The sequence below is a fragment of the Coccinella septempunctata genome, chromosome 1 (genome assembly GCF_907165205.1).
Source record: "Coccinella septempunctata chromosome 1, icCocSept1.1, whole genome shotgun sequence".
Lineage (NCBI taxonomy): Eukaryota > Metazoa > Arthropoda > Insecta > Coleoptera > Coccinellidae > Coccinella > Coccinella septempunctata.
In genome coordinates this window covers 58,728,875-58,745,303 of record NC_058189.1, presented here as the reverse complement: position 1 = coordinate 58,745,303, position 16,429 = coordinate 58,728,875, and the positions used below count along the sequence as shown (strand labels likewise).

At 36.7% G+C, this 16,429-nt stretch overlaps 1 protein-coding gene across 5 annotated transcripts in view; it reads right to left on the bottom strand.

Moving 5' to 3' along the window:
* The window catches only part of LOC123323024 (potassium voltage-gated channel protein Shab), a 167,066-nt gene that overhangs the window by 48,222 nt on the left and 102,415 nt on the right, over positions 1-16,429 (bottom strand). For all 5 annotated transcript variants that reach the window (XM_044911214.1, XM_044911212.1, XM_044911215.1 and 2 more), the window contains exons 3-5: positions 15,157-15,594; positions 8,522-9,368; positions 2,617-2,939 (exon numbers count right to left, since the gene is read on the bottom strand). In XM_044911214.1, coding sequence (XP_044767149.1) covers positions 2,617-2,939; positions 8,522-9,368; positions 15,157-15,594 — 1,608 coding nt within the window. The remainder of the gene's footprint in view (positions 1-2,616; positions 2,940-8,521; positions 9,369-15,156; positions 15,595-16,429) is intronic.

The following is a 16,429-nucleotide window of genomic DNA, read 5'->3' as shown; positions in this document are numbered from 1 at the left end:
TTTTTTCAAATTTCGATATCTCCGAAAGAAAAATATTCAGAAATTTTTCTGGGAAGAGTTGCTTTTTAATTTTACCCGAATGTTATTTTAGACCAGAGTTGTCAATATTTTGAATGGTTTTTCAATTGTATAAAATAAATGTAAACTCGTAATTTTACTTGTAGATATCCATTTATTTTTATTGATATTCTGAATCAACTTTTGCGGTAACTGTGAATCTTATTAAAGCAATTGATTAATACAAATCTGCTAGTGGACTAAACTGTTGACATTGAATTCCGTCATAGACCTTCTCCTCAAATAATCACTTGGGTTTGGTTGAGATCACTTGGGTTTAAATTGTTGGCTAAAAATGGATATTCCAGATTTCGCTTTCACTATTAAAATCGTGATTCTCTTATCATGTACAGTTATACTTTCTTATTTTCTGTTTTATTTCATTTTTGTTTTCTTTGTTTATTACTAAATTTTTTTCCTTATTTTGTCATCCATTTTCCGATGGCCGATAATGTTATTTTGAGTATATTTTTCGTGACGCCACGACTTTTCAAATTTCTCAGCTTTAACTGAATATACAGGGTGAGTCAACAGTGCTTGATCGGTCGATAACTCTCAGAAAGTTTGGACGAGGAGAATGATTCTAACTTTAGGGTGAAACTGGTGGAACAAGATATTTTCTGCTTTTTCAAATAAGAATAACTAATTTTTATATCATATTCGGAATCTGCATGAAATTCTGATTTCGAAATAGCCCACCTGTCATAATTTATTTGTGTGTTTTTTTGACGTACGGCCAAGACCACATATGATCTTTATTTGAAACCGTCATAACCATAAAATTTGTTGTAAAAGTGGCCTACGTCAAAATGGCAGTAATGACACAGATAATGTATGGCAATTTTGTTATTTCGAAATAATAGTTGGGGAGCCAAAGAGGGAAATTCGAGATTCGTGTCAGATTAATATAAGGGGAGACCTTGAACCCTGTAGCCCTGTAGAGTACCTCTACCAAAAGAGACCTGTATATAGGGGAAATTATCTAGGACAGCCAGTCAGAATAGTGAAAAAACGATCATTTCAATACTCTAGGTCTAGCGTGTCAGATAAATGTGATCAATAACATGTTGAAAAGTATACATTCTCTTAAACTGACAATATAAGCTTGACGAAAATGTGTGAAGCTAATGATTCAAGAATAACGGAAAAAATATAACCTGACATTTTCAGCAAGACGAAACAATGAAAATCGGCCATAAAGGTCACAAAAATCAGTTTTTTCGAATTATCTCCTATCCTCTGGGCTTCTAATTGTTTTCGCATTCATTATAAAACTTGTATTGTACATTTTCTACAAATTCCGAAGCAATTTTTTCTACCTTCAAACGTTTTCGAGATAATTATATAGCGATGAATGTACCTACATTAGACTGGGATCCTACATTGACCTTGCCTTTTCGCATGTATGGCTAAGCTCCTCGCCCTCATCACCCTCTAGCTCGAAATCGGTTAAGAGTATGTAAGATTGTTTCAGACAAAAGTTGTATAGAAATATATTATCTACAACATTCATGATGCATACGGGAACGATTAGAGGTACACAAAAGGAGATAATTAGAAAAATGCATTGTTATCATCTTCAAACTGCCAGATTGAGAAAACCCCCCCTTGATTAGTGTCAGATCATTTTCAAAGGACTGCTGTGAACTTGCGTCACGTCCGAATTGTCAATCTCTTGAATAGTAGCTTTATTTGGGAAGAAACTTTTGTTTTTTACATTTTCAACTCTTCCGTACGGCTAGCCCTACCACGAAAACTGTCAGATTAACATGAATTTATTATCAAAGACACGTATAGGGCATATATCTACAGTATCTTAATCTGACTGACGATTCTTTCTTACATCTTCGAAAACCTGCAGACGCTTTCTCCATTGCTGAAAATGCATACATCATAGAATCTTTTTTTCTCTCTACCATCTCACCATCACTAGATCTCCACAATGCTCGAGTAAATCCCGATTTAGCATAGTGGGCTCCACAACTTTAAGAGTTTCAAGTAGACTCAGAATATAATATAAAAATTGAGCATCACTATTTGAGAAAGAAGGGTGGCATCGTGCTTCACCATTTTGGGATCACCCTATAAACTGAAAAATGATTTTAGCTTGTGCGAGTGTCGGTTTTAGCCAAAGTTGAGTGATTCTCCTAGACCAAATCGAACACTGTTGGATTACCCTGTATAATGGGTACCAACCAAAAGCGCGATGAATTTTCTCATTGATTTTTTTAATTTAAAGGCGATTCGAAAGATTATTTATCGATTGTGGCTGTAGTTTTTTAGCATTACTACAAAGGGGCAACCATATAGTTTTAATTATTTATATATTTTTTCAGAGTGCCATACGGCTATTTAAGGAACTTTTTCGATACTCGAGCAAAATTACTATTTCTATAAGTAACTTTGAATGTATTTTAAAATACCAGTCATCCTCATTGACTATTTTTCTGCAGTATTATTTCCTGATACAACAAAAAATATAAAAAAGGAGGTACACAACTCACAGAGGATCTCATTGACGCAACCAAGAATAAAAAGCTCCATAACAAATCCACTTACCCCTGGCGAAATATAACCTTTGGGCGTCTGCACCAAGAACTGAGTCTCGTCTTGGGCCAGAGGCGCCATCGGCTGCTGCAGCTCCAGCTCGTTAGCGGGCGGTGTGTCGAACAGCCTCCTCTGCGAAGACGGCGATATTGGCACCGGCAACCCCTCGTTCGTTGGAAGACATGGAGTTAACGTGGAAGAATTTCTTCGGCGATGACGGTTAGGAAAGTGATCGAAGTTCCTGAAGCAGCCGGCCCCCGTCTGGGCGGGATTGCGCCCGCCGCCCATGCTCTCCCCCTCCGTGCTATTTCCATCTGTGTGCGACATATTGTGCCCTAGTAATATAGAGGTCCATCAAGTTCATCTCTTTCGTTCCCGGTTCTGTTACGAGCAAAGCATGACAAACCGATGAAAGGCTTCATGCGAAATTCGTGCTATTTTCTTTATCGAAAACGTAAAAGCAAGCATGCCATCGTTTTTCCTAATTTGCATTACGAGAAACTGCGATTATCCTCTCTTTTACCGAGGAGTGCGTGTGTTTCACCTGCAGAAGAAGAGATTGTGTCACGCAGGCGTACTGGTTAGTTGGTGGTTAGAAGCAGGGTTCAATTTGCAAGGGAAGGAATAATAATATAGTCTCTGGTCGGCTACTAGTACGCCTGCTGCAGAAGCAATCTAGTAGCGTTAATCCTAAATGAGGTCTAGGTGGCGCTTCTCTACACAAGGAACTGTCAGCCTGTGGTATCTATACACGAAATCCACAATCTGAAGTCGTTTAGTCTTTGCTGAACTAATATGACGATGAAACTGCCCCATTAACGAATAGCAGAAGTCAAGGAGCTCTGTTATTTCATAGCGCCGACATGGTAACTGCTCTTGCTTATATGTCTAGAGATGTGCCGACTTCTTACAGATCTAAGGATCTACGATTTACTATGTACTAGATTGCCTCTGCCGCAGGCGTTAAGTGGCCGTCCTTAGCTAAACGCTCTCACATTCTAGCTAATTTATCCTCAATTCATTTATAGTTGGGGAGCACAAGAGGGAAATTCGGGATTTACTCGAGCGTGTTGAATAATTTTATCTTATATTAATAAGGGGAGATACCTTGAACCCTGTCTAGGACTGCCTGCCAGAATAGTAAAAAAAAAAGATCATTGTAGGTACATACTCAAGCGTGTCAGAATAAGATATATGTATATGGTTATAATTACATGTTGAGATGTATACATTCTCTTAATCTGACAATTCAAGCTTGACGAAAATGTGCGAGAGGGCGCCAAACTTACAAATAAAACGTCTCGTGTACATTCTCGAGCGCGGTAGCTTTTTCTCTTATTTTGAAGCTAATAATTATTCAAGGATGACGGAAAAATATAATCTGACAGTTGAAGCAAACCGACACAATGAAAATTGGCCATAAAGGTCACAAAAATCATTTTTTTTTAATTATCTCCTCTCCTGGGCTTCAAATTGCCTTCGCATACAATATAAAAGTTGTAGAGCATAACATTTTCTACAAATTTTCAGTGACTCGTAGGGCATATAGAGTATCTTATTCTGACACGACGATTTTTTTTACATCTTTGAAAACCTGCAAACGCCTTCCCCATCGACGAAAGTGTATACATCATAGAATTTTTTTTCTTTCTACCATCTAATCTTCAAAATCCACTAGCTCTCCACGACGCTCGAGTAAATCCCGATTTTGCATTGTCGGCTCCCCAACTATTATGTTTATATCTTAGAACATATCGTTTTATTGACCGTTTGCTGAAATCGATATGAACCTTCAACTGGTTTGACACTTGCATTTAAATTGTTCAAGTCGCCTATTTTGCTGTACTGTTAAATGAATAAATAGATTTGTAGTATGATTATTTTCAGAGTCTACTTCATCGGTTTATGCAGTATTTTTTCATTCTTCCAAAAAAAGATCATTACTGATTATTAACCCATTAATACGAAGGATCATCCCACTTAAGTGGGAAGAAACCCCCTCAGCATATAAGTTGGTGCAAAGACACAAAAAGTGGCCTTTGATTTGATAATTATTTCAATTCTCTTCGGTTACTTGTTGAAATTTTTCAGTTATACCTTGAAATCAATTCTGAGGATATGGTGGAATTGCCTGTGCAAGAAATCAGAATAAGATTGAGTGTCACGATCTTGAGTCATTTACTTCTCTCAGATCTTCAGGAGGATTGGATCCCCCCATGTAAATGAATGAGTCCCATTTGAAAACTTCATTCGAATAATGAACTCTCTTGCTCGATGTATTCCATCTAAATTTCCGACACGTTTCTCATATGAATTTTAGGGCATGATAAAACATTTTCAGCATGCACCTGAGGAGAATTGGAATACCTTTCAAATGTTATGTCACTCAATACCACCATATATGCCTTTCAGAATTCATCTACGTGTAAGATCAAAAGACATCCCTGAAATGGAGGATTCATTGAGAATATTTTATGTGATATTTCAATTAGGCAACCTTGTTTGTGGGCTAATTATCGAAAAAACCATCAATGAGTATAGACAGCAGACCTGATGTAGAATGCAGGTCTTTTTGAATTTCCTCCTCAATTCGTTTTTGAACTATTTACCTGTGAAGGTAGATGTTTTGAAATGTTCGTCCATTTAACCCTCTAATACCCAATTCCGCCTTGAGACTGGTTGCATATAAGTGGATATGTTACGGCTAAAGATAGGTGCGAACATAAACTTAAGATTAGCCGGCTAAACTTAGGTTTAGCTTCGGGTATTGGCTAATGTTAGTTTCTCCTATCTTTAGCCGGCTAAACTTAAGTGTAACCACAGCTCATCGGCTAAAAATGTAGAAGCTAATAGAAAAGAAGAAAAATATCGGAAAGGCTTGAGGGGTGCAAATTTTAGGCAATTAAGAATATGTAAAAAAAATAGTAATTTAATCTAACTATTAATGCAATTCATCTTTTGTATGAATTTCACATATTAATAGCACAAAAGCTGTTAAGTAGTTGAGAAATTGAGAATGAACATATATTGGTTTCTATTGTGTCTCAACGCATTATTATTAGCGAATTTAAAAATCTAAATGCCTGATGACAAAATTTGAGACGAACATACTATTTTGGTATTTTGAGTGTGAAGGAAAACTGTAGAGTTAATGGTATCTTTCATCTTGTTATTATTCATAATTTGCAAAATACCGAAGGTCAAATAAATATCATCATAAATATAGTAGTAGAGTCATTCGGGGCAACTGTGCGCACTTTTGCCTTTCAACCCATACCCTGTTTCAAATGTTGAAGCTAGGAAAATTGAAACATATTCATAAGATAGACAATTTTCTAATCTATAAAAAAACGTCAAAAAACAAATTAACAAAAACGTTTTCTTTCCGCAAAAAAGAATTTAATAGAGAAAGTCGGAGTGCGTTCACATGCCCCGTATTGCGGGTAAGTGTGCGCACCCTCACGGGTTAAGTGAACGCAGTGCTTAGTGAACCACACAATCAAAACAAATTACAAAATAATGTCATCAAAATGTTAATATATTAGAGAAATGCTGTTTATTGTCAATACAGAAGCGCCTTTTTACAAGCACTGCATTATTGTTCGTGCCACAATTCTTGGTCAACACAACACTTGATACATTCCCCTGTTGGTGGCTCTTCATATTTTTCTGAACAAATAGGACAATATTGATCGAGTCTTAACCAAGAAAATCAACAATGTCATAATTTCTTCCTCACTGAACTAATGCCCATATAATGAATCTATGCGCACACTTACCCGCCCCAGTAAGCCAAAATTTGAACTGACGTTCTTATAGAGTTGAGCAGCTAAGAGAACCTAAAATTTTTTATTATATATTTAGATTAATATGCCCATGATCGAATAAAATATTGTTTAACACCGTGGGACGCGGAACTTGGACCTGGCAGAATTTGCAGAGATGCTAAAAATTAATGAAAAAACTAGTGAATTTTATTGATTGCAAATAAAAAGTTAAAGAAACGTGGCACGGCGCACTCCTATGAAAAACTAATTTGGCGATTCTGCGAACTTGCTTCACCCAAATGAACCTCTCTTTCATACATTGCATAGTCGAGATATACGCACTGCGCACACTTACCCACTGCGCTTAGTTACCCCGAATATAGGATAACCTTGATTGTAGCTAACTGGACTATTTGGCTGACAAGATTTACGATGACTGCACATGAATCCTTCAGGAAATTTTCAACAAAATCAGATAGAAAACGTGTTCTCAACTATTTTCCTGTTCATGTACTTTTTTTTGTTCATTCTAGCGAAAGTATTAAGGTTGAAAAGAAACATTAGAAATGATCGTTTCAATTTCGGAATTGTTTTTCCATAAACCCAATTATTGAATGGTAGGGAAAATATACTTTTGTTCACAGAAAAAATATTCTATATCTAATGTCTAATATTTCATTTCCTTGTGAGGCCATTTCTGGTTTTTCACAGGACAATTGACTATCCACGTTCCTATTGTCCTAATGTGTATGTGAATTGATTTTAGAAAGGCTCGATTTGAAGAGCATTAATCTCCTAAACAAATGTTGAAAACCAATGGGCGTTATGTAACAAAACTTCAGTACAATAGCATTCGTTCGTCTTCTCCTATCCGACTATTCAAAAGACATCACGTGTCCTCCACGTGTCCATCGATTACATTTTTAGCCGTTCCGTTTTGGATAATGTGCACATTAGCCGGCTAAAGATGGAATTTCCTGACGCAGATGAATATTTATCGAACTTTAGCCGGTCCTCGAATATAAACCTAAGTTTAACCGGCTAATCTTAAGTTTATGCTGACACCTATCTTTAGCCGTACAGATACAAAATTATTCCCTGTGAGCAGTTTAGTTCAACTGCCCATGCCCGCCTTCAGTATAGGTTCATTTTGTGAGAATAGGTGTTAATGTAAATCATTTAACTATTTGCGAAAAAAAGATGTAGATTATACATAAACTAACTTGAAACTATACGGAAATAATTTTAAAACAGAAAAAAACTTGGGCATTAGAGGGTTAAATTAATGCCAATGTAGTTATAGTTGGAATAGAAGTAGGTTGGGAAAATTGACTTCATTATCTCCCAACACAATTAATTACATTATAAAATTATCATCACCTAATAAGTGAATTTAGAGAGAGAAACATTTTTGTTAAATTGACACTAAGCTTGGTGTCAATTAAACAAAAATGCGCTTTCGATATATAGGGTGCCAATAAATAGTTGCGAAAAATTTAAAGGATTCATTGTTAAGAAAGTGTGGGTCTTTTTTTGAGCACTCCCGTTTAGATACAGCTCCCTTGAGATGGCTCCTGAAAAGCAATTGTTAATTTTTTCCTAGAAACCAGAAAACTAACAGAAATTAATTTGAGCAGACAGAAGCGGGATTCCTATCCCTTAAATTTTTTAGCTATTCATTTACACCCTGTATTTGATCGTCCCTGTATTTCATCGTGCCTATTCAGAAATTCATGTTGCTGTTAAGAATAAGTTTGAATTTTCTAATCTCATTGGTTGTTCTAGACTTCCACAGAGATGTATCTACTACATATTTCATTATGGAGAAGAAATCTACTTTTTACTGGTATTATTATTAGTACACATGATGTGAGAGTTTTGGAAAGGAGATATTTATACAATGTCGATATTTTATGCCCATGAAGTTGAGGTTATTGGTACTTAATGTTCGGGCGAAGAAAGAAAGCTTCCTATTCCTGTCAGTCGGAAAGTTAATGTCCAACGGAAATCATTAAGTTCTCGGCGCCAATACGAAAATGTGCATAAATTTTTTCCTTCCGAATTCATAATTCATCATCCGCGGTCAACAATCTGAACAACACACACACACACACAAGTTATAAACATGCAAAAATTGCGTGTTAACCTACCTGTATCTACGATAACATCAATGAGGTCCATGCTTTTGGCGAAGGCATCACGCAAATTGATATGATGAAAGGAAACTATGCTTCCTTCTCTCTTGGCACGTTCCAGGGCTTCCCTTCTCTTGAGCGCTTTTTCGCGCCGCATCTGGTTTTTATAGAACTCGGCAAAGTTATTGACAATGATAGGAATGGGCAACGCGATCACCAGTACACCGCAAATACAACATACACTTCCTATTACCTTCCCTAAAGGTGTGGTTGGGTATATGTCACCGTAACCTACTGTGGTCATTGTAATGCCAGCCCACCAGAACGTCTCTGGAATGCTGATGAATTTGGTGCCGTGTTCCTCTTTCTCGGCAAAGTACGCCAAGCTGGAGAAGATCAGAACCCCCATCGCGAGAAACAGCATTAGGAGTCCCAGCTCCTTGTAGGAGTTCCTCAGGGTAAACCCCAAGGACTGCAAGCCGGTCGAATGTCTTGCCAGCTTCAAGATTCGAAGTATGCGCATTATCCTAAATACCTGAACCACGCGACGTACGTCTTGGAACTGGTCGGTGGCGTTTTTGTTCGTTTCTAGCAGGAAGAGAGATACGAAATAAGGCAATATGGCGAGTAAATCGATAATGTTTAGACCCCCTTTGAAGAATTTCCACTTGTTGGGGGACGCGCTGAACCTCAGGATATATTCCAACGAGAACCAAGTGATGCAAACAGCCTCTACCATGGCTAATTGAGGATTATCTTGTATGTTCCCGTGTCCGTCGTTGACTTGGAAACTAGGAATAGTGTTCAGGGTTAACGCGATAGTCGACAGAACGATAAACAAGATGGACACGATGGCTATAACCTGCAAGTAGTACCAGATTCAGAGGGTTTGTTCAAACGGATAAGCGGATAATGTTCAGCAGTATACAATTATGGGCTGAAAAGTTTGTCGTGCATTTAACAAGTAGGGCTGACAATCATTTCTAACAAAGTGATTCCTACCGACGAAAAACAACACTGCATGTGTTGGAACAGTATTACATCAGATAAAATAGAAGATAGGCTTGTGGAGACTCTACATCGTGGCGTTCATAACCTTTTGAAAGGGATCTACAGACACCACGCAGAGTCTAGGTAGCACATTCGTCTACCTGGCGGTAGGTGGCGCACACATCTGTATATTTCTCAATGAAACCTCCTCATTTGAAATGATGTAAGGTTCCAACTGGCAAAGTCAAAGTCTTATATACCTTTATATTTGCTAAGAAAATCGTGTGCTTATGTCGTAGAAATTGTCAGAGTTAACCTTACTGATGAATTATTCAGGATTAAACCCTCGCATGCTGGAAGATGCCTCAAATGGCGACAAATTACCAAGTACCAGGCAATCCACGAGGTCTTAACGGTCCACGGCGTCTTCTTGGGGTACTGCTAATGCGATGGTACTATTAACAACGAACGTAGTTTGCTCTCGACAAATATAGACCTAACCACAGACTACCCAGGTGTGTAGTGAATGGAGTATAGGTATACTGCATTCACTTTTATTTTAGCAGTCGGTTAGCCATGGAAATTTGACACATTTCACTCTGTATGGTACGAAAATGTGGGGTTATGACGCTTGTCAAAACATTTTTGGGTTTTAAATCAACGCTATGTTGCCCGTTCTACGTAAAAGTTTCTGTTATCACGTATTTTATCACAATGTCGAATCTCTTCGGAAAATATGTGACGAACATAATTGAAGTTTATACAAACTGATTGAAGGCATACCAAATCCAGTTATTTGCATGGTATAATATCATAATATGCACTAGCTTGAGGACAGTTAATGTTCGTTATCTTCTTTGGCTAGAGTTTGAATACGTTACATCAGTTGTAGATTTCAAAAATATTAACCCGAAGATGAAATGCATATCATGTAGTGGTTGGGAATGGGCATCTCCCGAAGGAATTAACAGATAATTACAAAAATGTTAAATTCTTCAACAAAAATCATCTTGCATCAATATAAGTAAAAGGAATTAAGGGTTTCAAGTCAAGATGAACTTCACCTTTGAACAAAAATTTCACAAGAATAAACAATTAACAGGACAACTGGCGCGTATTTGTGGCTGTTCATCTTAATACATTGATATAATAATAATAATTAGGTATTTATTTATTGGTACCTTACGACATTTACAAATGAGTGCTAACCTTACTGCGTTCTAGTTACAAAAACTTGAGAAAATTATTTCATGGCCAACCGGCTGCTAAAATAAATGTGAATGTAGTATAGTAGTAGGTAGTAGAGATGAACTCTCACGAGATCTTTCTACCCTTTGTGGCACTCCGCCTACCAGGCATTGGTGGCACAATTGTTTATTCATTGATGTCATTGTTTGTTTTTGTAGGAATCACTTGGTGAAATCTATATTCTTCTATAGTTATTCTTATTGAAGCTCAAATCTGGATATTTAAAGCTTTGCACAGATAATCACATTTGCGTACACACAACGACCAATTTGGGAGGCACAAAATTTTCAGCCCTTCGGAGGAAGTAATGATTTTTCCCAGGAATAATATTCTGGAATAATTATTTTTAGACCACAAGATGACCCATCCCAGTTAATATACAGAGACACTGATACAAACAGATCCACTTTTTTCGTATAGCGTGATCTTTCACCACACTTCCACAGAAATAATGGTGCTTTCACAACCAATGAGTAAACTTTGCAAAAGCATTTGCATTTGGCATTCTGATTCTGCCCAAAACAAACTTTAGCAAGGTATAATATTCTCGAAGAAGCTGATCAGAGGCTTGAATAAGATTGTGCTGATGAGTAATATTGATGAATGAAGATTATTTTTATCGATTATTGAAGCATTATTTCAATGTTAAGTTGACTTTGGGTTTAAGTTGATGAATGAATTATTTTTTAGTGTTCTGATCTCTTCGGTATATCTTCCACAAGAAGTAGCATACCTAATTCGTTGAATATTTTCTCCATAATTCGAAGGGTGCATTTTGGTCAGAATCCGGAGGAACGTATGTGTGAAGCTGTTAGGCTTGGTTAGAAAGGAAAAGGGTTAAGCATGGAGGAACAGTAAAGAGAGTCCAAGGAAGCAAGGTAGGTCCTGAAATAGGAAGCAATGTACAATAGCACGAGCCCTCTTATCAATCCAAATTTGTCCAAAACGGCTGCCGGTAAAGCGTCTAGAAGCATATTGGGAGTTGATGCCCTTAGCAATCTTTGGATTAGTTCAACTGATGAAGAATGATTTGGCGATGGCGAAACAAAAGTTGCTAAATACTAGATTATTACTTGAAATCATAATTGAGGAAATTAATGGGATTATTTCTGCATTCTACAATAAAAATACACTTTTCTACGAATCTGAAGGAAGGTTAATAAAATTCTTGAGTATTCAATGCAGAAATAATACAGCGTTACCCAAAAGCCACAGAAACAAGTTTTAACACGTTTTTTTATTCCTTAACTTGTCTTTGTACATATCTGATTGGAGCATAATGAAAAATATAGATATATATTGATTTTTGATTTTGACTTTCGAATGACGCTGTGAATAGTGGTTAGTAGAGCTGCGATATGATTCTACCAAAAACTGCGGATGAAATGTGGCAGCTCTGGCATAAGAGCAAAGTAATTCAAAGAAATCTCTTGATCAATGCACCATCATATCGAATATTTTTCATTGAATTTCTGATTTGTTTAGATATAACGAATTATTCTCTTTAAAGGGGCCATTTTTTCTACGAAAGTGGGTTTGGGTGAAATTCTAGCGAAACTTTACCATTCCTTAATTCTCTAAAATATATCAAAGAGTGTTTCCCAACTGTATGAATACGGTGGAAGATCAAAATTCCTTATCCGAAACTTAGTTACTTTTTTTTTAAATCCTGATCAGCTGATTGAAATTTTTTGAAAAGGTAAAAAAAGGTGCGAAATGAAAGAAAGTAAAGTAAATATTATAAATATGCACCAAATTTGAGTCTCAAACTCATTGATTTTCCAATGAAAATAAGAATTCCCTCATCTGTAATGCTCTTGTTTCAGTATTCTGTGGTGAAAGGTGACAAAGCTGTCATAATTTGTGCTATCCTATGAGAAAATTGAATATTTCGGTGAAAAACCTGGCCCTTCGATTGGTTATGGGCCCAGGAGAATCTAGAAAATTATTAACAAAAGAAACCAGCAACCGAGAAGTTTCACAATTCGCCATGTCAAATCATTCCTTCATTTCTTTACACATCAGCAGTGAATAAAAATTGAGACGCTTTATGGAACCAGATTAGAGCAAATTGAGAGATAACGCATTCCAGACCCGTATTGCGTATATAACTAGTTATCGCGTACGCCCATCGCTATCACAAGAACACAGACAGAAAAGCATAATGAGTGCTCAAGATGGCGGAAATATTTATTTCATATTCCCATCTTCTTCCTGATAATCACATCTAGAACAGTCTGAGCTCGGATGAGAAAAGTTGGTGTTCAAATTGTTTTTTCTCGAATGTTTATCATTGTGTTTTACTTAATATTTTTTTTTTTAATTTTTTTCATAGGTAGGCATTCAATTTTGAATATTTTTCCCTCTTTCCGTCACTCTCTCATGTTTCAGAAGTGTTACAAATGAAACTATGTATTTTATTTCTACACTTATTCTAAAAATTCAAGATATGTTAAACTACTCAACTAATATTTCTACTTTGATTACTCTGAGTCTAAACAGTTTGAACATCCAGCTAATTATATATACGGTAAAGCTTGCAAAAGCAAAAAATCGAACTGAATCAAAACTTTGCACAAAATTATCATAAACTTTGAGAGGAATAATACACCCAATAAAAGCCGAACTAAAGCTGATATTTTTCGTAAAAATTGGATTTTAATCCAAGGAAGAGAATTATTTTGGAGAATTGAAAAAATGTGATTTCCCTGTAGGTAATAATCGAAATATAGTTTTGATAGGGGTATTATTCTTCGTTACATTGAAGTGAATGACCAAATCAGAGCTGAATTTTTCTGAACTTCTTAGAAAGTTGAAGGGAATAATTACTTTAATGGAAGAATGAACTGAGTAATATAAATCATTCAGAACTCTAATTAGGTCAAAGTAATAAGTCTATCTTACAAAGTTAGGACTAGCGATAAAAATATTTAACTAGTAATTACTCGTATACTTCAGTGTTGACTATCACCTAAAAAAGGACTGTGACTAACTTATTCCACTAGATTATTATATCTAATTCGAAGATTGCATTAATCTCTAAATGGGGGTAAATGTGGATTATTAATGACATGATTATGACTACTCTAAGTATCTATTTAGATTTTGCATTATTACTACTTTATATCATAGTGTTACTTGTATCTTGGTTATATTCTATTCAATAACGAATGCAAATCAAAAAAATATTTAAAAAATTTCGTTTCAGCTTTCGGTAGCAAAAAATAATAAATTTTTTTCGATAGAAATACTGGTGACTGAAAATAATATCAACTCCCGTTTATGTACAGCCGTATATACGATATATGAATCCACTAATGTGTTTGAAAAGAGCTTATACTCGATAATACATTGATGAGAAAATGTTATAACTCAAAAATCCTCAGTTCTTGAGATGATAAATTGAAGAATCCAAGGCCGAATCAGTATTTTTTTAAATTTTCAACTTCAACCTGGCAGAAATGTTTGATTATTCTGTATGGTAGCAAATTGTTTGTTGTGGGGGTATAAGCAATTGTTTACGTAGTGCTCGACAGTAACGAGTAGTTTTAGTTTGATAAGGTGGTTGGTTACATGTCACTGCGACCTTAAGGTCTATTTTTCTGTCGAGTGTTTTGGCTTCCTTGTTTTTTCTGATTTCAGAGAGTGAACTGGAACCCTGGAGACCTTATTGTTCTTGTCTGAATCATTGTGTTTCCTTCGGCACTCCCATGTCAGCTTTGAGTCGATGACATAGGAGTTCAGTGCTTTGATAGAGGCTTCACTATCAGAATTGATCACTATGTCACATCCTCGATAGATTCTGTCAAGTATTTCTGTCAGTGCCAGCCCCTGTCATCAGTATACCATTTAATGGTACTAATAGTATTAACTTAAAATAATCAACTATGTAGTGGCAAAGAGGACAGGGGAAATAAAAATCCTTAATGAGATGCCGACGTTTCGACCTTTATTTCTGGTCTTTTTCAAGGCTATTCATATGGATTATCCCTCATAATATTCAGTGATGATTAACTTAAAAATTCTGGTAGTGTATTCCTTTTCCCATTGCTCCCTTGCATCGAAAAGAAGGTATGAAAACAGACTGAAACTACGTATTCTGAGAGTAACGATAAACATACAAATGGGCCTCCAGCTTCCAATGGTCCATATTATCCATTTTGGTGATGCTGCCCCTCATCTTTATTCACCATATGAAATCACCATTTTTATATGTTTTTCTGTTCTTTATCATTGTTTGCTACCTTTCAAAAGTTAAACATTTCCGCCAATATATTTCGAAATTTACTGCCCTTTCGTGGGAGGTTAACTTGGTGTATCATTGAGAATGAGAATTGTAAAGAGACGAGTAAATATCCACACAGCATAAACACGAAAAATTTCTTTCGACCATCTTACGATAATCAACTCACCCTAGCAGCTATCGATGTAGTCGGTTTCTCCAGCATATCCCACAGCCATTTTTGATACTGAGAACACTTATCCTCTCCGAACTCCTCCTCGTCCCTCTGCCGCAGGGACTCAGCCTCTTTTCTCATCTCCTCATGCACGTGCTCCTTCCTCTGGTGGTACTTGTGCTGGCAGCACGATTCCAGGTACAACTCGTCGACGCCCCAATATTCAAGGTCGTCGCTGAAGGCCAATACACACATCTCGTCGACAAGGTGGAGTTTACCGGTACGATAAAAATTGAGGATGGAGCTGAAGGATTTGGGGTGTCGATCGAAAAAATATTCGTTGTCTATGAGAGAATAATCGTCGCATAGTTCTCCTAAGGCTTCGTGTGTGTTGCAGTCTCTAAGTCGACCGAGTCGTGTGTGAGGTAAACGGTCCAGGGTTCTCCAAAGCACCTGGAAGATATAGGAACGTCGCTTAGTTCGAATGACAAGATCTATGCTTACTTTAACTGGACATTCTTGGAATAATGGCAATGATGCGGATGGAAGAAACGAGCATAAATATCAAAATGGGACCATCAGGCACAAGAAGCCTGTTTGGTGTAGACCATGGATCAGGAACAATGTGCGAGCCTACTATAACAAGCTCTATATAGAGGCCCAAGACATTTGTCTGCCATCTGCCGGTCGCAGCAGATGTTAGCGTAGGTTGTAGATATCACCTTGAATCCATTTGTCAAAAAGCAAAATCACTTTATTGCCAGTGTTTCCATCTTTCGAGGGAAAAAAACACCTCTCCACCCAGATACACTCCTGGACAAACACCAAATTCATTTTGAAATAACTTTTTGAGGTGAGCATCGATTTTGAACATCTCATTGTCTATTTGTAGCTTATTTCATCTAGTTTATCACCTGATGTCGAGTCTGCAGGAATTTTAATTGAATTTGATGGTATAAAGGGTAGAACTGAAAGTTGCACTTTTATCTAAATTTCTGAACACCCTGTGGAGGTAATTAGTATCGCAATGATGGGTCTTTAGATGAGTTTTTGAAGTCTGATCTTCTCTTAACATACTTCTGTTCAATTCACGTCAATGGCTGCTTCCTGAAAGGAAATACGATTTTTCTAAGGAAACTATGCAATTTATAACATTATAAGACATTAAGAACCATAACCACTGTTCGATCAAGGAACACGGTTATCCTGTTGCGTACCAACGTTATGATTAGTGTTCATGTAATTCATCTTGTCAGTTACAGTTCACTGGAATTTCGGCATTGCATTT